At 47.1% G+C, this 20,828-nt stretch overlaps 1 protein-coding gene across 1 annotated transcript; it reads right to left on the bottom strand.

Annotated features, from left to right (window-relative positions):
- Positions 1 to 409: 409 nt before the first annotated feature.
- LOC311122642 (retinol dehydrogenase 12-like) lies at positions 410 to 20,011 on the bottom strand (the record flags this gene model as incomplete). Its single annotated transcript, XM_084196982.1, is given in 8 exon segments — positions 410 to 515; positions 4,735 to 4,924; positions 7,354 to 7,563; positions 18,072 to 18,176; positions 18,638 to 18,793; positions 19,500 to 19,620; positions 19,622 to 19,640; positions 19,998 to 20,011. Coding segments are annotated over 8 exon segments (921 nt in total).
- Between the last annotated feature and the right edge of the window lie 817 nt (positions 20,012 to 20,828).

Below are 20,828 nucleotides of genomic sequence, written 5' to 3'. Positions count from 1 at the left end.
ACCTTTCACAGTACAGTAATGCAGTGGATCTTACAGTTCCTACCATAGAGATAGATAGAGGACCCATGATGGCATCTTTCTATCTCTACGGTTCCTACCCAATTCTTCCAAGTCCTGTTGGGATAACTGTAGTTTGAGGTTACTTCATGAAATGATAATGATTTGACAACAGAGAGTGTGGTTGGTTGCATCCCCAATGGCACCCTATCTATTGTGTGAGCCCTAATCTATAGTGCACTACTTTTGATCAGAGCCCTGTGGGCCCTCATTCCGTCTACGAGTTGGCTCTTTCCTATGCGGTAGCAATTGAGACTGGGAACAAGGTTGTGGGGGTCCTGGTCAAGAGTAGTGCATTGTAAAGGGAATTGGGGGATGCAACCTGTGGATAGTGAGAACAGGGTGGTTCAGATCAGTCGTCCCAGACGATGCCCAGGAGCTCACTGCTGGCGTCCCACAGCCTCCTGGCTGTCTCCTCCTTCCTCCCCTGGGGGGCCACGAAGGCCGGGGCGCAGTCACTGAGAGAGGGCGAGAGAGCACGGTTATTATATACAGTAATTGTGAGGGAGAGAGAGATTTTCTACAGTAACTGTGGGGGGAGGGAGGAAGAGGAAGCTTGGCTGTTACTTTGGTTATCTGCATGATCAGTGCTTCCCCTTTTGGGTTTAGTCTGTCATCACATGAAAGTAGAACGTTTCTAATAAATCATTTGGTCATCTAGCAGTTGTGTAATCCAAAGTGACTCACAGAACTGTCAACATTGACAATGACGCATATATTCAGTGGCCGATGTGGCACCATGTTCTAACACACAACCTGCAGCACCATGTTCTAACCCACAGCCTGCAGCACCATGTTCTAACCCACAACCTGCAGCACCATGTTCTAACCCACAACCTGCAGCACCATGTTCTAACCCACAGCCTGCAGCACCATGTTCTAACCCACAGCCTGCAGCACCATGTTCTAACCCACAACCTGCAGCACCATGTTCTAACCCACAACCTGCAGCACCATGTTCTAACCCACAGCCTGCAGCACCATGTTCTAACCCACAGCCTGCAGCACCATGTTCTAACCCACAACCTGCAGCACCATGTTCTAACCCACAACCTGCAGCACCAAGCTCTAACCCACAACCTGCTGCACCATGTTCTAACCCACAACCTGCAGCACCATGTTCTAACCCACAGCCTGCAGCACCATGTTCTAACCCACAGCCTGCAGCACCATGTTCTAACCCACAACCTGCAGCACCATGTTCTAACCCACAGCCTGCAGCACCATGTTCTAACCCACAACCTGCTGCACCATGTTCTAACCCACAACCTGCAGCACCATGTTCTAACCCACAACCTGCAGCACCATGTTCTAACCCACAACCTGCAGCACCATGTTCTAACCCACAACCTGCTGCACCATGTTCTAACCCACAGCCTGCAGCACCATGTTCTAACCCACAACCTGCAGCACCATGTTCTAACCCACAACCTGCAGCACCATGTTCTAACCTGCAGCACCATGTTCTAACCCACAACCTGCAGCACCATGTTCTAACCCACAACCTGCTGCACCATGTTCTAACACACAACCTGCAGCACCATGTTCTAACCCACAACCTGCAGCACCATGTTCTAACCCACAACCTGCAGCACCATGCTCTAACCCACAACCTGCAGCACCATGTTCTAACCTGCAGCACCATGTTCTAACCCACAACCTGCAGCACCATGTTCTAACCCACAACCTGCAGCACCATGTTCTAACCTGCAGCACCATGTTCTAACCCACAACCTGCAGCACCATGCTCTAACCCACAACCTGCAGCACCATGTTCTAACCTGCAGCACCATGTTCTAACCCACAACCTGCAGCACCATGCTCTAACCCACAACCTGCAGCACCATGTTCTAACCCACAACCTGCAGCACCATGTTCTAACCCACAACCTGCAGCACCATGTTCTAACCCACAACCTGCAGCACCATGTTCTAACACACAACTTGCAGCACCATGTTCTAACCCACAACCTGCAGCACCATGTTCTAACCCACAGCCTGCAGCACCATGTTCTAACCCCCAGCCTGCAGCACCATGTTCTAACCCACAACCTGCAGCACCATGTTCTAACCCACAACCTGCAGCACCATGTTCTAACCCACAACATCATGTTCTAACCCACAGCCTGCAGCACCATGTTCTAACCCCCAGCCTGCAGCACCATGTTCTAACCCACAACCTGCAGCACCATGTTCTAACCTGCAGCACCATGTTCTAACCCACAACCTGCAGCACCATGTTCTAACCCACAACCTGCAGCACCATGTTCTAACCTGCAGCACCATGTTCTAACCCACAACCTGCAGCACCATGTTCTAACCCACAACCTGCAGCACCATGTTCTAACCCACAACCTGCAGCACCATGTTCTAACCCACAACCTGCAGCACCATGTTCTAACCCACAACCTGCAGCACCATGTTCTAACACACAACCTGCAGCACCATGCTCTAACCCACAACCTGCAGCACCATGTTCTAACCCACAACCTGCAGCACCATGTTCTAACCCACAACCTGCAGCACCATGTTCTAACCCACAACCTGCAGCACCATGTTCTAACCCACAACCTGCAGCACCATGTTCTAACCCACAACCTGCAGCACCATGTTCTAACCCACAACCTGCAGCACCAAGCTCTAACCCACAACCTGCAGCACCATGTTCTAACCCACAACCTGCAGCACCATGTTCTAACCCACAACCTGCAGCACCATGTTCTAACCCACAACCTGCAGCACCAAGCTCTAACCCACAACCTGCAGCACCATGTTCTAACCCACAGCACCAAGCTCTAACCCACAACCTGCAGCACCATGTTCTAACCCACAACCTGCAGCACCATGTTCTAACCCACAGCACCAAGCTCTAACCCACAACCTGCAGCACCATGTTCTAACCCACAACCTGCAGCACCATGTTCTAACCCACAACCTGCAGCACCATGTTCTAACCCACAACCTGCAGCACCATGTTCTAACCCACAACCTGCAGCACCAAGCTCTAACCCACAACCTGCAGCACCATGTTCTAACCCACAACCTGCAGCACCATGTTCTAACCCACAACCTGCAGCACCAAGCTCTAACCCACAGCATCATGTTCAGCACTAGTGCTGAGCGATTAACCAAAATGTGTTATCGGTTTTTAAACAAATAATGGACCGACGTCGTCGGTTCAAGTATTTGGATTCCATTTCGTCAGTGTTTTTTCTGTGAGCTCAATGCACAGTTTCTCTAGAGATGAATCAGATCCAGCCCGAACTGTGCGATGTAGTACGGAGTTGTAGTTTCCAACAGGCCAATATTCTACAATGTTTAGCACAGAAAATGTGGAAATTAACTACAATGACCATAAACCATTGCTCGTCTACTTGTCTGCTCTATGCTGGGAGCGCAGAAACGGAGAGAGACAGAATAACTCTCAATCGAGAGGAATAGAGAGCAGTCGCTTCGCGAGGAATCTCTACCTGAAAATACATGATCTAAGTCAGGACTGCCCAACCCTATTTTTGGAGCGCTACCCTCCTGTAGGTTTTTGCTCCAACCTTAGTCTAGCGCACCTGATTCTAATAATTAGCAGGTTGATAAAATGAATCAGGTTAGTAACACCTGGGGTTGGAGCGAAAACCTACAGGAGGGCAGCTCTCCAGGAACAGGGTTGGGCAACCCTGATCTAAGTGATTGATAGTTGGTGTTTAAAGTCAGCCTTATTTACCTTGAAGAACTACTAAAATAGTGATTTAGTCAGTCAGCGCAGGCAGCAGCTCTATAGAGATGAGATGATGACTTGGAATGAAATAATAAAGTCAACAAATAAAACTAATGGAATATACACAACAACTGGAATATTTTATTAAAGTAATATTTATAACTGATGGTTAATAAGTGATAAGCGGTAATGGGCAGTCACTACCATCACGGGACTTTTACTAATTGTTGTATTTTGTGTTACAGCGTTCAACCCACATAGTGCATTTGTTAGAAACAAATAATCGAAAGAGAAAACAGTGTTTTAATTTTTTAAAATATATAATCGAACCGAAACCGAACCGACCTCAAAAAGCACTAATCCCTCAGCACTATAACCCACTGAGCCATTGGAATCACAGTTCTATAAAACCCACTGAGCCATTGGAATCACAGTTCTATAAAACCCACTGAGCCATTGGAATCACAGTTCTATAAAACCCACTGAGCCATTGGAATCACAGTTCTATATAACCCACTGAGCCATTGGAATCACAGTTCTATATAACCCACTGAGCCATTGGAATCACAGTTCTATATAACCCACTGAGCCATTGGAATCACAGTTCTATATAACCCACTGAGCCATTGGAATCACAGTTCTATAAAACCCACTGAGCCATTGGAATCACAGTTCTATATAACCCACTGAGCCATTGGAATCACAGTTCTATATAACCCACTGAGCCATTGGAATCACAGTTCTATATAACCCACTGAGCCATTGGAATCACAGTTCTATAAAACCCACTGAGCCATTGGAATCACAGTTCTATAAAACCCACTGAGCCATTGGAATCACAGTTCTATAAAACCCACTGAGCCATTGGAATCACAGTTCTATAAAACCCACTGAGCCATTGGAATCACAGTTCCATCTAACGAGGATCAGGGGCAGAACCTGCTGAGCTTCACACTGTAATCTCACCTGAAGTGTTTCCCGGTGAGGGAGTGCAGCTCCTCCGCCACGGCACAGTAGATGGATGTCTGGGCCCCCTCCCGAGGGCTCTTCAGGAACATGGAGAACAGAGAGAACAGCAGAGACATGATGGTGGAGTGGCGGACCAGCTCCGAGAGCACCGACCCCGGGTGGACAGAGTTCACTGTCACACTGGAACCTGGGAGGGAGGGATGAAGAGAGGAAGTCAGTTACCATGCTATTGTCAAAGGACAGGCTTTTTGCTTTATCCCCAGCCCCCTGAGACACATTGGTCAGTATACTGAACAGAAATATAAATGCAACATGTAAAGTGTTGGTCCCATGTTTCATGAGCTGAAATAAAAAGATCCCAGAAATGTTTCATACGCACAAAAAGCTTATTTCTCTCAAATTCTGTGCACAAATTTGGTTACATCCCTGTCAGTGAACATTTCTCCTTTGCTAAAATAATCCGTCCAACTGACAGGTGTGGCATATCAAGAAGCTGATTAAACAGCATGATCATTACACAGGTGCACCTTGTGCTGGGGACAATAAAAGGCCAATCTGAAATGTGCAGTTTTGTTACACAACACAATGCCACAGATGTCTCAAGTTGAGGGAGCATGCAATTGGCATGCTGACTGCAGGAATGTCCACCAGAGCTGATGCCAGAGAATTGAATGTTCATTTCTCTACCATAAGCCGCCTCCAACGTCGTTTTAGAGAATTTTGCAGTATGTCCAACCGGCCTCACAACCGCAGACCACGTGTAACCACGCCAGCCCAGGACCTCCACATCCGGCTTCTTCACCTGCGGGGTCGTCTGAGACCAGCCACCCGGACAGCTGATGAAACTGAGGAGTATTTCTGTTTGTAATAAAGCCCTTTTGTGGGGAAAAACGCATTCTGATTGGCTGGGCCTGGCTCCCCAGTTGGGTGGGCCTATGCCCTCCCAGGCCCACCCATGGCTGCACCCCTGCCCAGTCATGTGAAATCCATAGATTAGGGCCTAATTTATTTATTTCAATTGACTGATTTCCTTATATGAACTGTAACTCAATACAATCTTTGGAATTGTTGCGTGTTGCGTTTTATATTTTTGTTCAGTGCATTCGGAAAGTATTCAGACCCCTTGACTTTTTCCACATTTTGTTACGTTACAGCCTTATTCTAAAATGGATGAAATTGTTTTTTCCCCTCATAAAGCTACCCCATAATGACAAAGCAAAAACTGTTTTTTATAAATTTTTGCTAATGTATAAAATAAAATAAACGGAAATATCACATTTACATAAGTATTCAGATCCTTTACTCAGTACTTTGTTGAAGCACCTTTGGCAGCGATTACAGCCTTGAGTCTTCTTGGGTATGACGCTACAAGCTTGGCACACCTGTATTTGGGAAGTTTCTCCCATTCTTCTCTGCAGATCCTCTCAAGCTCTGTCAGGTTGGATGGGGAGCGTCGCTGCACAGCTATTTTCAGGTCTCTCCAGAGATGTTCGATTGGGTTCAAGTCCGGGCTCTGGCTGGGCCACTCAAGGACATTCAGAGACTTGTCCCGAAGCCACTCCTGCATTGTCTTGGCTGTGTGCTTAGGGTCGTTGTCCTGTTGGAAGGTGAACCTTCGCCCCAGTCTGAGGTCCTGAGCGCTCTGGAGCAGGTTTACATCAAGGATCTCTCTGTACTTTGCTCCGTTCATCTTTCCCTCGATCCTGACTAGTCTCCCAGTCCCTGCCGCTGAAAAACATCCCCACAGCATGATGCTGCCGCCACCATGCTTCACCATAGGGATGGTGCCAGGTTTCCTCCAGACATGACGCTTGGCATTGAGGCCAAAGAGTTCAATCTTGGTTTCATCAGACCAGAGAATCTTGTTTCTCATGGTCTAAGAATCCTTTAGGTGCCTTTTGGCAAACTCCAAGCGGGCTGTCATGTGCCTTTTACTGAGGAGTGGCTTCCATCTGGCCACTCTACCATCTGCATGCTGCAGAAATGTTTTCTTCGACAATTCCTTCGACCTCATGGCTTGGTTTTTGCTCTGACATGCACTATCAACTGTGGGACCTTATATAGACAGGTGTGTGCCTTTCCAAATCATGTCCAATCAATTGAATTTACCACAGGTGGACTCCAATCAAGTTGTAGAAACATCTCAAGGATGATCAACGGAAACAGGATGCACCTGAGCTCAATTTCGAGTCTCATAGCAAAGGGTCTGAATACTTATGTAAATAAGGTATTTCAGTTTTTTTTTTCTTTCATAAATTTGCTAACATTTCTAAAAACCCGTTTTTGCTTTGTCATTATGGGGTATTGTGTGTAGAATGATGAGGAAAAAAAAATATTTAATCAATTTTAGAATAAGGTTGTAACGTAGCAAAATGTGTAAAAAGGGAAGGGAAGAGGTCTGAGAACTTTCAGAATGCACTGTAGTGTAACCCCCCTCCCCCTCCCCCCTCCCTTCCCTCCCTTGCTCCCCCCCCCCTCCCCCTTCCCTCTCTCTTCCCCCTCTTCCCCCTCCCTCTCCTCTCCCTCCCTCTCCCCTCCCTCTCCCCCTCCCTCGCTCTTCCCCCACCCTCCCTCTCCCCTTCCCTCACTCTTCCCCCTCCCTCTCCCCCTCCCTACCTTTGAGTCTGCGGGCCAGCTCCCTAGCGAACAGGACGTTGGCCAGCTTGCTCTGGCAGTATGCGAGGCCGCTGTTGTAGCTGCCCTGGCTGAGGAGGTCATGGAAGCGGATCCAGCCAAAGTTGTGAGCCAGGGAGGAAACCACGACGATGCGGGCCGGAGCGCTCCGCTTTAGCAGGCCAATCAGGAGGTACGTCAACAGGAAGTGACCTACCAGGAAGAAACAGTAAACAACAATACATTATGCAATCTGTGTTGCACTGCAACAAAGGATCAGAGTGTAATATCCTAATATCAGAAAAATAAAACGATTGGAGTTGTTGAATGTAACACTGTTTTTATGTCATAGGGCCACAGGAAGTGATCTACCAGTAGTAAACAGTAAACAACAACACATTTTAGTCATTTAGCAGACGCTCTTATCCAGAGCGACTTACAGTTTAGTGAATACATATCTTTTTATACTGGCCCCCCGTGGGAATCGAACCCACAACCCTGGCGTTGCAAACGCCATGCTCTATCAACTGAGCTACATCCCTGCCGGCCATTCCCTCCCCTACCCTAGGCCAATTGTGCGCCGCCCATGAGTCTCCCGGTCGCGGCCGGCTGCGACAGAGCCTGGATTCGAACCAGGATCTCTAGTGGCACAGTTAGCACTGCGATGCAGTGCCTTAGACCACTGCGCCACTCAGGAGTTTATGATTCAATCAACACGATTCAATCAGTGCTGCTTTGTCAGAAAGTAAATAATATTAGGATCATGTTGAATGAAGTACTACTTTGTACACGGTTAGTATTATGAAGTACTACTTTGTACACGGTTAGTATTATGAAGTACTACTTTGTACACGGTTAGTATTGTGAAGTACTACTTTGTACACGGTTAGTATTGTGAAGTACTACTTTGTACACGGTTAGTATTGTGAAGTACTACTTTGTACACGGTTAGTATTGTTAAGGCTAGCGGCCCACATGCTCTTCAAAAGGCTATACGGTCACTCCTGACCTGCAAAATAATATTTAATTTCAGAATTGGTTAAAATGTAGGTTAGGGATTAGTTAAGGGATTAGTTAAGGTAAGGGTCAGTTTCAGATTTTGTTTACTCGTTTTACAGGTCAGGAGTGCCCTTATAGCCTCTCCCTCTTCATACAGTAGATACTGTAAGTGCTCTTCATATATAAGGGCTACAGCTCTTCATAGATAAGGGCTACAGCTCTTCATATATAAGGGCTACAGCTCTTCATATACAAGGGCTACAGCTCTTCATATACAAGGGCTACAGCTCTTCATATACAAGGGCTACAGCTCTTCATATATAAGGGCTACAGCTCTTCATATATAAGGGCTACAGCTCTTCATATATAAGGGCTACAGCTCTTCATATATAAAGGGCTACAGCTCTTCATATCCAGTGCATTGGGAAAGTATTCAGACCCCTTTTGACTTTTTTACACATTTTGTTACATTACAGCCTTATTCTAAAATTGATTAAAATTGTTGTTTTTTCCCCCTCAAGAACACAGTGGCCTAGATACCAGTAGTGGAAAAAGTACCCAATTGTCATACTTGAGTAAAAGTAAAGATACCTTAAAATACAATTATTCAAGTGAAAGTCACCCAGTAAAATACTACTTGAGTAAAAGTCTGAAAAGTATTTGGTTTTAAATATGCTTAAGTATCAAAAGTGAAAGTATAAATCATTTCAAATTCCTTATATTAAGCAAACCAGACGCCACGATTTTCTTGTTTTTTAAAATTCACAGATAGCCAGGGGCACACTCCAACAGTCAGACATCATTTACAAACGAAGCATGTGTGTTTAGTGAGTCTGCCTGATCAGAGGCAGTAGGGATGACCAGGGATGTTCTCTTGATAAGTGCATGAATTAGACAATTTTTCTGTCCTGCTAAGCATTCAAAATGTAACGAGTACTTTTGGGTGTCAGGGAAAATGTAAAAAGTACAGTATTTTCTTTAGGAACGTAGTGGAGTAAAAATAAAAGCTGTCTAAAATATAAATAGTAAAGTACAGATACCCAAATGTCACGAACGTTGAGAGACGGGTCAGACCAAGGTGCAGCGTGGTATGCGAACATGTTTATTAAACTAATAAACACTCACGACAAAACAACAAACCGACGGTGACAGAGAGTCTAGGCCTCCTAGCTGCTGCAGTCAATATAGCTACAACCGACACAATCTATGTCCCAGAAGGACTGACAATTTCAATGAGTTGCTGGAGAGCAATGCAATGGTGGTACAACCGACACAATCTATGTCCCAGAAGGACTGACAATTTCAATGAGTTGCTGGAGAGCAATGCAATGGTGGTACAACCGACACAATCTATGTCCCAGAAGGACTGACAATTTCAATGAGTTGCTGGAGAGCAATGCAATGGTGGTACAACCGACACAATCTAAACTCAGCAAAAAAAGAAAATGTCCTTTCACTGTCAACTGCGTTTATTTTCAGCAAACTTAACATGTGTAAATATTTGTATGAACAAAACAAGATTCAACAACTGAGACATAAACTGAACAAGTCCCACAGACATGTGACTAACAGAAATGGAATAATGTGTCCCTGAACAAAGGTGGGGGGTCAAAATCAAAAGTAACAGTCAGTATCTGGTGTGGCCACCAGCTGCATTAAGTACTGCAGTGCATCTCCTCCTCATGGACTGCACCAGATTTGCCAGTTCTTGCTGTGAGGCACCTGCAAGTTCCCTGACATTTCTGAGGGGAATGGCCCTAGCCCTCACCCTCCGATCCGGTCCCAGACGTGCTCAATGGGATTGAGATCCGGGCTCTTCACTGGCCATGGCAGAACACTGACATTCCTGTCTTGCAGGAAATCACGCACAGAACGAGCAGTATGGCTGGTGGCATTGTCATGGAGGGTAATGTCAGGATGAGCCTGCAGGAAGGGTACCACATGAGGGAGGAGGATGTCTTCCCTGTAACGCACAGCGTTGAGATTGTCTGCAATGACAACAAGCTCAGTCCGATGATGCTGTGACACACCGCCCCAGACCATGACGGACCCTCCATCTCCAAATCGATCCCGCTCCAGAGTACAGGCCTTGGTGTAACGCTCATTCCTTCGACAATAAACGCAAATCCGACCATCACCCCTGGTGAGACAAAACCGCGACTCGTCAGTGAAGAGCACTTTTTGCCAGTCCTGTCTGGTCCAGCGACGGTGGGTTTGTGCCCGTGATGTCTGGTGAGGATCTGCCTTACAACAGGCCTACAAGCCCTTAGTCCAGCCTCTCTCAGCCTATTGCAGACAGTCTGAGCACTGATGGAGGGATTTTGCGTTCCTGGTGTAACTCGGGCAGTTGTTGTTGCCATCCTGCACCTGTCCCGCAGGTGTGATGTTCGGATGTACCGATCATCTGCAGGTGTTGTTACACGTGGTCTGCCACTGCAAGGACGATCAGCTGTCCGTCCCGTCTCCCTGTAGCGCTGTCTTAGGTGTCTCACAGTACGGACATTGCAATTTATTGCCCTGGCCACATCTGCAGTCCTCATGCCTCCTTGCAGCATGCCTAAGGCACGTTCACGCAGATGAGCAGGGACCCTGGGCATCTTTATTTTGGTGTTTCTCAGAGTCAGTAGAAAGGTCTCTTTAGTGTCCTAAGTTTCCATAACTCTGACCTTAATTGCCTACTGTCTGTAAGCTGTTAGTGTCTTAACAACCGTTCCACAGGTGCATGTTCATTAATTGTTTATGGTTCATTGAACAAGCATGGGAAACAGTGTTTAAACCCTTTACAGTGAAGATCTGTGAAGTTATTTGGATTTTTACGAATTATCTTTGAAAGACAGGGTCCTGAAAAATTGACATTTCTTTTTTTGCTGAGTTTATGTCCCAGAAGTGACGAACACAAAAAGCTGACATTTTCAATGAGTTGCTGAAGAGCAATACAGTGGTGACGCCTAGCACTTCAAACTCCCAGCAGCCACCCTGCAACCACCCTGCATCCCACTGCTGGCTTGCCTCTGAAGCTAAGTAGGGTTGGTCCTGGTCAGTCCCTGGATGGGAGACCAGATGCTGCTGGAAGTGGTGTTGGAGGGTCAGTAGGGGGCGCTCTTTCCTATGGTATAAAAATATATATATACTGAACAAAAATATAAACATGTAAAGTGTTGGTCCCATGTTTCATGAGTTGAAATAAAATATCCCTGAATTTGTCCATATGCACAAAAAGCTTATTTCTCACAAATTTGGTTAGATCGCTGTTCTTGAACATTTCCCCTTTGCCAAGAAAATCCATGCACCTGACAGGTGTGGCATATCAAGAAGCTGATTAAACAGTATGATCATTACACAGGTGCACCTTGTGCTGGGGACAATAAAAGGCCAATCTAAAATGTGCAGTTTTGTCACACAATGCCACAGATGTCTAAAGTTTTGAGGGCGCATGCAATTGGCATGCTGACTGCAGGAATGTCCACAATAGCTGTTGCCAGATATTTTAATGTTAATTTCTCTACCATAAGCCACCTCCAACATGGTTTTAGAGAATTTGGCAGTACATCCAACCGGCCTCACAATCGCAGACCACGTGTAACCATGCCAGCCTAGGACCTCCACATCCGGCTTCTTCACCTGCGGGATCATCTGAGACCAGCCACCTGGACAGCTGATGAACCTGAGGAGTATATCTGTCTGTAATAAAGCCCTTTTGTGTGGAAAAACGAATTCTGTTTGGCTGAGCCTGGCTCCCCAGTCGGTGCGCCTGGCTCCCAATTGGGTGGGCCTATGCCCTCCCAGGCCCACCCATGGCTGCACCCCTGCCCAGTCATGTGAAATCCATAGATTAGGGCCTAATGAATTTATTTCAATTGACTGATTTCCTTATATTAACTGTAACTCAGTAAAATCGTTGAAATTGTTACATGTTGCGTTTATATTTTAGTTCAGTATATATCCCAATGCCCCAGGGCAGTGATTGGGGACATTGCCCTGTGTAGGGTGCTGTCTTTCGGATGGGATGTTAAACGGGTGTCCTGACTCTCCTAGACGCAGTTCAGATGACTTTGACCACAGACACCTCCGTACAGGGACGGGGAGCGGTCTTGAACCAGTCAGGGGTCCATGGACAACGGCTCACATCAACGTCCTGGAGCTCAAGCCGGTTTACTCCAGGCACTCCGTCACTTCATCCCAGTACTGAGAAGACAACACGTACTGATACGGACAGACAACCAAACTGTGGTTGCACACATGAACCGCCAGTGTCAATGGCTAGTAGCTGGGGAGCTACTGCTTTGGTCAAACAGACACCTTACATCCCTCAGAGCAATACACCTGCCGGGGGTGGAGAATCAGGAAGCAGACCTTCTCTCCAGAGGAGGCCGTCTTCCTTCAGACAATACACCTGCCGGGGGTGGAGAATCAGGCAGCAGACCTTCTCTCCAGAGGAGGCCGTCTTCCTTCAGACAATACACCTGCCGGGGGTGGAGAATCAGGAAGCAGACCTTCTCTCCAGAGGAGACCCTCTTCCTGGTGGAGAATCAGGAAGCAGATCTTCTCTCCAGAGGAGGCCCTCTTCCTGGTGGAGAATCAGGAAGCAAACCTTTTCTCCAGAGGAGGCCCTCTTCCTGGTGGAGAATCAGGAAGCAGACCTTCTCTCCAGAGGAGGCCCTCTTCCTGGTGGAGAATCAGGAAGCAGACCTTCTCTCCAGAGGAGGCCCTCTTCCTGGTGGAGAATCAGGCAGCAGACCTTCTCTCCAGAGGAGGCCCTCTTCCTGGTGGAGAATCAGGAAGCAGACCTTCTCTCCAGAGGAGGCCCTCTTCCTGGTGGAGAATCAGGAAGCAGACCTTCTCTCCAGAGGAGGCCCTCTTCCTGGTGGAGAATCAGGAAGCAGACCTTCTCTCCAGAGGAGGCCCTCTTCCTGGTGGAGAATCAGGAAGCAGACCTTCTCTCCAGAGGAGGCCCTCTTCCTGGTGGAGAATCAGGAAGCAGACCTTCTCTCCAGAGGAGGCCCTCTTCCTGGTGGAGAATCAGGAAGCAGACCTTCTCTCCAGAGGAGGCCCTCTTCCTGGTGGAGAATCAGGAAGCAGACCTTCTCTCCAGAGGAGGCCCTCTTTCTTCAGACTGGAAGATACATCCCATGGTAGTGGAGATGATCTGGGCGCAATTCAGAATGGCCATTGGCGATCTGTTCACATAGCAAGACTCAACCCTATGTGGTTCTCCATAAAGGGTCCAGCAGGCCAACTCCGGGTCAATGCCCTATCAGATAGACAAGGGGGCTGCTGGATGCGTTTCCACCAATTCCCTCGCTCCCTCAGGTGTTGAGGATGATCAGTCTCCAGAGCTCGTCAGTTGTACTTGTTGCTCCACATTGGCCACAGCATCACTGTTTTTTTTTAGACCTTGTACAGCTAACGACCCCTCAACCATGGGAACTCCCTCTTCAAGTGGACCTCCTGTCACAATTGAACGGCAAGCTTTGGCACCCCAGACCCGGCACACTGAAGTTGTGGGTGAGGCCCCTGAACGTGACCACCTTGTAGCTGCAGGGTTGAACCTCCTCGGTAAAATTGATTAAAAAATCAAGCAGCCAGGGCATCCTCTGTATTCCTACAAGTGGAACGTGTTCAGGATGTGGTGTGTCGACCCATGCAGAATCGCCATCTTCCTGTCATTTGGACTTTCCTCCTGGAGTTTATGGCTGCAGGGAAGTCCCAATCTAAATAGATTCTATATACAGTGGGGGAAAAAAGTATTTAGTCAGCCACCAATTGTGCAAGATCTCCCACTTAAAAAGATGAGAGAGGCCTGTAATTTTCATCATAGGTACACGTCAACTATGACAGACAAAATGAGAATATTTTTTCCAGAAAATCACATTGTAGGATTTTTAATGAATTTATTTGCAAATTATGGTGGAAAATAAGTATTTGGTCAATAACAAAAGTTTCGGGGCTGTCGCTGGGCAACACGGACTTTCAACTCCCTCCAAAGATTTTCTATGGGGTTGAGATCTGGAGACTGGCTAGGCCACTCCAGGACCTTGAAATGCTTCTTACGAAGCCACTCCTTCGTTGCCCGGGCGGTGTGTTTGGGATTATTGTCATGCCGAAAGACCCAGCCACGTTTCATCTTCAATGCCCTTGCTGATGGAAGGAGGTTTTCACTCAAAATCTCACGATACATGGCCCCATTCATTCTTTCCTTTACACGGATCAGTCGTCCTGGTCCCTTTGCAGAAAAACAGCCCCAAAGCATGATGTTTCCACCCCCATGCTTCACAGTAGGTATGGTGTTCTTTGGATGCAACTCAGCATTCTTTGTCCTCCAAACACGACGAGTTGAGTTTTTACCAAAAACTTATATTTTGGTTTCATCTGACCATATGACATTCTCCCAATCCTCTTCTGGATCATCCAAATGCACTCTAGCAAACTTCAGACGGGCCTGGACATGTACTTGCTTAAGCAGGGGGACACGTCTGGCACTGCAGCATTTGAGTCCCTGGCGGCGTAGTGTGTTACTGATGGTAGGCTTTGTTACTTTGGTCCCAGCTCTCTGCAGGTCATTCACTAGGTCCCCCCGTGTGGTTCTGGGATTTTTGCTCACCGTTCTTGTGATCATTTTGACCCCACAGGGTGAGATCTTGCGTGGAGCCCCAGATCGAGTGAGATTATCAGTGGTCTTGTATGTCTTCCATTTCCTAATAATTGCTCCCACAGTTGATTTCTTCAAACCAAGCTGCTTACCTATTGCAGATTCAGTCTTCCCAGCCTGGTGCAGGTCTACAATTTTGTTTCTGGTGTCCTTTGACAGCTCTTTGGTCTTGGCCATAGTGGAGTTTGGAGTGTGACTGTTTGAGGTTGTGGACAGGTGTCTTTTATACTGATAACAAGTTCAAACAGGTGCCATTAATACAGGTAACGAGTGGAGGACAGAGGAGCCTCTTAAAGAAGAAGTTACAGGTCTGTGAGAGCCAGAAATCTTGCTTGTTTGTAGGTGACCAAATACTTATTTTCCACCATAATTTGCAAATAAATTCATTAAAAATCCTACAATGTGATTTTCTGGAAATTTTTTTCTCATTTTGTCTGTCATAGTTGACGTGTACCTATGATGAAATTTACAGGCCTCTCTCATCTTTTTAAGTGGGAGAACTTGCACAATTGGTGGCTGACTAAATATTTTTTTTCCCCCACTGTATCTCCTCACAGGAGAGTCAGTGAGTTGCGTGCACTTTGCCGGGTTAGGGCATTAGGTGTCTATCTTGCTACAACAAGAACTGTTTGTCAAACCGAGCAGCTTTTTGTTTGTTATGGGGAGAACACAAAGGTCCAGGTTATGACCACACCATCATTTACATTTTAGTCCTTTAGCAGACGCTCTTATCCAGGTTAAGTGCCTTGCTCAAGGGCACGTCGACAGATTTTTCACCTAGTCGGCTCGGGGATTAGAACCAGCGACCTTTCGGTTACTGGCACTACGCTCTTAACCACTAAGCCACCTGCCGCCATCAGTGGGGTCTGTGGTTCTGGACACGGCCCACTCTCTCAACCCAGTTAAGTGAGTGTACCGTGAACCTTGTACAAAGTTACTCATCAACCGTCAGTGAAATGGATGTTCTATACAGCGGCCTTCCACTCTTGGTGCTGTTGCACGCAATCGAAGCCTCATTTGTAAGTTCTAGCTTTCAGCTTGCTTGTGTATTTGGTTGTATACCACATTTTGAAATTATTTTTTTACCCTGTTGGGTGATTTATATTCTGTTGCATCATGGAGATCCCATAGGTCAGGGTTCTTCAATTCCGGTCCTGGAGGGCCGAAACACCTCTGTTTTTCATCCTCTCCTTCTAATCAGGGGCTAATTCAGACCTGGGACACCAGGTGAGTGCAATTAACTACCAGGTAGAAATAAAAAACAGAAGTGTTTCGGCCCTCCAGGACCGGAATTGAAGAACCCTCCCATAGGTCATTTAGTGACCTGTTACTCTACTCAGAGAACCAAGGTTACATCCGTAACCCAACATTTAAAAAAAACATCTGTAGCGCAAACAAGGTAGATTGATAGACGTCCACTCATGCATTAGCCATTGGGCTATGTTTTAAACAAGGCTCTCAACCAATACCAGGGAAGAAAAAGTAACAAAAATCCTAAATTATCAAAAACAGTCACCAACAGTGTTGGCTAGTGTAGTTCTTTATCGCCTCATTAACTTGCATGAATTACTTAAGATATTACTCAGCCGTATCTTCAAGTCCTTGGCCCGCTTCCTCGGCGGTACTGTAGATATGTCTCTTTCCATCTATGGTGATGATAAGCCTGGCTGGGTACAGTTGGCCTGGCTGGGTACAGTAGGTCTGGCTGGGTACAGTTGGCCTGGCTGGGTACAGTAGGTCTGAATGGGTACAGCGGTAGCGGAGGTCAGTTTCTTCTTGATATTGGCATACTCCGCGCATTGTCGTTGGAGCTCCACAGGGAAATCCTGTTACACAACAGTTTCCCGTCCCAGATCAGCTTCTCCTTTTAACCCGCAGCTCTCATGATGTTCTGTCGGTTGCTCCATCGTAGCAGGTGTATGTAGTATGGACATTGTGGTTCGGGCAGGATCGGAGGCTTCGGCGCCGTCTCTCCACCTCTGGTGCCGGGTCAGAATCCTTTAGGTCCACAATGTACCGGAGTATCTTGCCCGTTGTCTTGTTCGGGTCACCCGCCTCGAAGTAGGGCCTCTTTCAGGCCCACCAGGACCAGGTTATTCTCCTGCTACGTGACTCCAAATCGGGTTTTCAGGTAGTCCTGGTGTTTGGTGTTTTACGTCTTCTTCCTCTGTGTTACTCTGGTGTTCTGGTGCCCCAATCCGCTTCTCTGCCTTGACTACTCTGCTCAACACGGACTTAGTGTGTTTTTAAACTTCTTTAGTAGAGTCGTCGAGTAGATCAAACCTCTGCTGGAATTAGTTCTTGATGCTGGGGACCTCCTCAGTCAGGTGCCGTGCCCAGCTCGGCGTCTCCTCCTCGGTCAGGTGCCGTGCCCAGCTCGGCGGCTCCTCCGCAGTCAGGTGCCGTGCCCAGCTCGGCGTCTCCTCCTCGGTCAGGTGCCGTGCCCAGCTCGGCGTCTCCTCCTCGGTCAGGTGCCGTGCCCAGCTCGGCGTCTCCTCCTCGGTCAGGTGCCGTGCCCAGCTCGGCGTCTCCTCCTCGGTCAGGTGCCGTGCCCAGCTCGGCGGCTCCTCCGCAGTCAGGTGCCGTGCCCAGCTCGGCGGCTCCTCCGCAGTCAGGTGCCGTGCCCAGCTCGGCGTCTCCTCCTCGGTCAGGTGCCGTGCCCAGCTCGGCGTCTCCTCCTCGGTCAGGTGCCGTGCCCAGCTCGGCGTCTCCTCCTCGGTCAGGTGCCGTGCCCAGCTCGGCGTCTCCTCCTCGGTCAGGTGCCGTGCCCAGCTCGGCGTCTCCTCCTCAGTCATAATGGGTTTGGTAGCAGGCCGATTTGTATCTAGTTTCTTTGCTGCTTGCTGGTCTCCGGTCGGACTCCTGTACCAGTCATTTACCCAACTGTGTGCAAAGTACAGTTTACGAAACTGAAGTGGGCTTTTTAGGGTGTTAAAATAGGCTATACTTGGCAAAATGTCAAGGTCTGGAATGCGAGAGAAAACAAGTATGCAATTTTGTTCATTCATGTTGGGGTTTGTGTGTGTGGAAAGCCAAATAGAGCCCTAGAAGTGAGTCTGCAATAAAATCTCACCCAGGTGGTTGACACCCAGCTGCATCTCGAAACCGTCGTTGGTCTTCATGTAGGGACACATCATGACCCCTGCATTGTTGATCAGGATGTGGAGGTGGTTGACCTCTGTCGGTATCAGATACAAAGTCAATATTATACTTTGCTTTACAGAGTAACACATTATAATATTAGTGCTTGCCTTGAAATAAACTGTAATAACACACTGTAATAAACTGTAATAATACATGACTGTAAGTCGCTTTCGATAAAAGCGTCTGCTAAATGGCATATTATTATTATTATATTACTAGAATAAATACTGTAATAAACTGTAATAACACTAGAATATACTGTAATAATATTGTAATAACACTAGAATAAATACTGTAATAAACTGTAATAACACTAGAATAAATACTGTAATAAACTGTAATAACACTAGAATAAATACTGTAATAATATTGTAATAACTTGTAAAGGTTATGTGGATTGTGTCCCAAATGGTACCCTATTCCCTATGGGCCCTGGTCAAAAGTAGTGCACTACATAGGGAATAGGGTGCGATTTGGGACACATAGTAGGCTTACCTCGGAGGAAGCGTTGTGCGAAGGCCCGTATGGAGCTGGTATCAGCCAGGTCTAGCTCTCGGACCTCTACGTTTGCCTTGCAGTAGATACGTCGTATCGATGCTGCGGCCTCCTCACCCTTCTCCACATCCCGGCACGCCATGATCACCCTTGCACCTGGTAATAGACAATAACCAATAATCAGCATCATTGATACTTTCTTTGATGGTCTCCCTCCTCCTCCTCCTCCTCCTCCTCCTCTTCCTCATCTTCCTCCTCCTCCTCATCTTCATCCTCCTCCACCTCCTCTTCCTCCTCATCCTCCGCTTCCTCCTCCTCCTCCTCTTCCTCCTCCTCTTCCTCCTCATCCTCCTCCAACTCTTCCTCCTCCTCCTCTTCCTCCTCCTCCCCTTCCTCTTCCTCCTCATCCTCCTCCTCCAACTCTTCCTCCTCCTCCAACTCTTCCTCCTCCTCTTCATCCTCCTCCTCCTCATCCTCCTCCTCTTCCTCCTCCTCCTCCTCCTCCTCTTCCTCCTCCTCCTCCTCCTCCTCCTCTTCCTCTTATCATTATCTTTGTAGTGATGAAGGAAAGGAGGCCTCACCATTAATGACTATTGTGAAGAAGACCATGTGTCCCAAATGAAACCTTATTCCCTCAAGTGCACTATTTTTGACCAGGGCCCCAAAGTAGTGCACTATATAAGGAATAGGGTACCATTTGGCTGCGTTTACACAGGCAGCTCAATTCTGATCTTCTGCCCAATTACTGGCAAAAGATCTGATCTGATTGGTCAAAAGGCCAATTAGATGCAATAAGATCAGAATGGTCTGTCTGTGTAAACGCAGCCATTGAGACGCAGCCCTGTATGTGTCAGTCAGTCACCTCTGATAGCCAGGTCCAGGGCAGTCTCCTTCCCAATACCAGTGTTGGCTCCAGTAATCAGGACCGTCTTCCCGTCCAGCCGGGCCATAGACATACATGCTCCACCAGCGGAGTATTTCCTGACAGACAAACACAATGGATCTGTGTTATTATCTACAGTCAAACTTCCCCTATCAGTCCTGTATGTGTTGGCAAGGTTGGCAATGGCATATAGTTAAAAGTCCACACCAGGGGTTGCGTACCAAATGACACCCTATTCTCCATATAGTTCCCTATCCCCACTCTATCCCCACTATAGTGGGAAAAGGGTTCCATTTGGGACAGACCCTGAATAGAGATAAATGGGGTACACTTTTTTTTGGGGTGGGGTTTATTATTATTCATGAGTAGTGCTGATCATTCAACATGCAACATATTGTTACTCAATATGCAGGATCACTCACTGGCAACAATGATCAAACGTCAACTCGTTCGACTCAGTCCGGTCTATTAACCAACGGCTCACGGAACATAACGGTTACAAATATAACTCTGCCCACGCACGCAACACTGTTGTGCATAATCATGTAATGAAATATTGTATCGCGTTACTGTACAGCACTCCCCTACCAAAACGAATAGCATTATTTATTCCTACCAGTAGCCTAGTCCCCTGTAGTTTAGTTGGTAGAGCATGGCGCTTGCAACGCCAGGGTTGTGGGTTCGTTTCCCACGGGGGGGGGCAGTATGAAAAATGTATGCACTCACTAACTGTAAGTCGCTCTAGATATGAGCGTCTGCTAAATGACTAAAATGTATATTGACAAATGAACCATATTCAATTGACAGTGCATTTAGAGCCTTTGTTCCACAAAACAACAACAAATTAATGTTGTTTTGAAAAATGTGGTTGTCTTCATTATGGAAAATAGTGTTAATCTATTGCATAAGAATAGTCTGGATCATCGTCATCAACATTGATGTCGACTCACCCATTAATTCCCGCAAATAGCCTTTTTAACCCAATGGCAAAACACAATCCCTTCGTCTTTAGCTTGACAATGACAGTAATTCATCTCTACTGAGGTTAGACAAATTAGTCTATATGAGATGCCAAGCATAGAGTCAGACGATGCATCGACTATAGCCTCGAACATACAGCGCTTATTCTTACCTAATGTGGGGTGCGAATAAAACCATGAGCAGCGCAACCACCCCAAGACCTGCGACAATTAATACAAGAACCATCATGACACGGATCCGCGCTCTCCTCTATTGTAGCTCTTCTTCACTGCTGTTCCTTCATGGCTCGGTTCTATGTTCCACGGACCAACAGCTGATCCAAGATGT

This window comes from Coregonus lavaretus (genome assembly GCF_964263955.1).
Source record: "Coregonus lavaretus genome assembly, contig: HAP1_SCAFFOLD_1804, whole genome shotgun sequence".
Taxonomy (NCBI): domain Eukaryota; kingdom Metazoa; phylum Chordata; class Actinopteri; order Salmoniformes; family Salmonidae; genus Coregonus; species Coregonus lavaretus.
The sequence above is the reverse complement of the archived record's forward strand: the minus strand, read 5'-3'. Positions and strand labels throughout refer to the sequence as shown.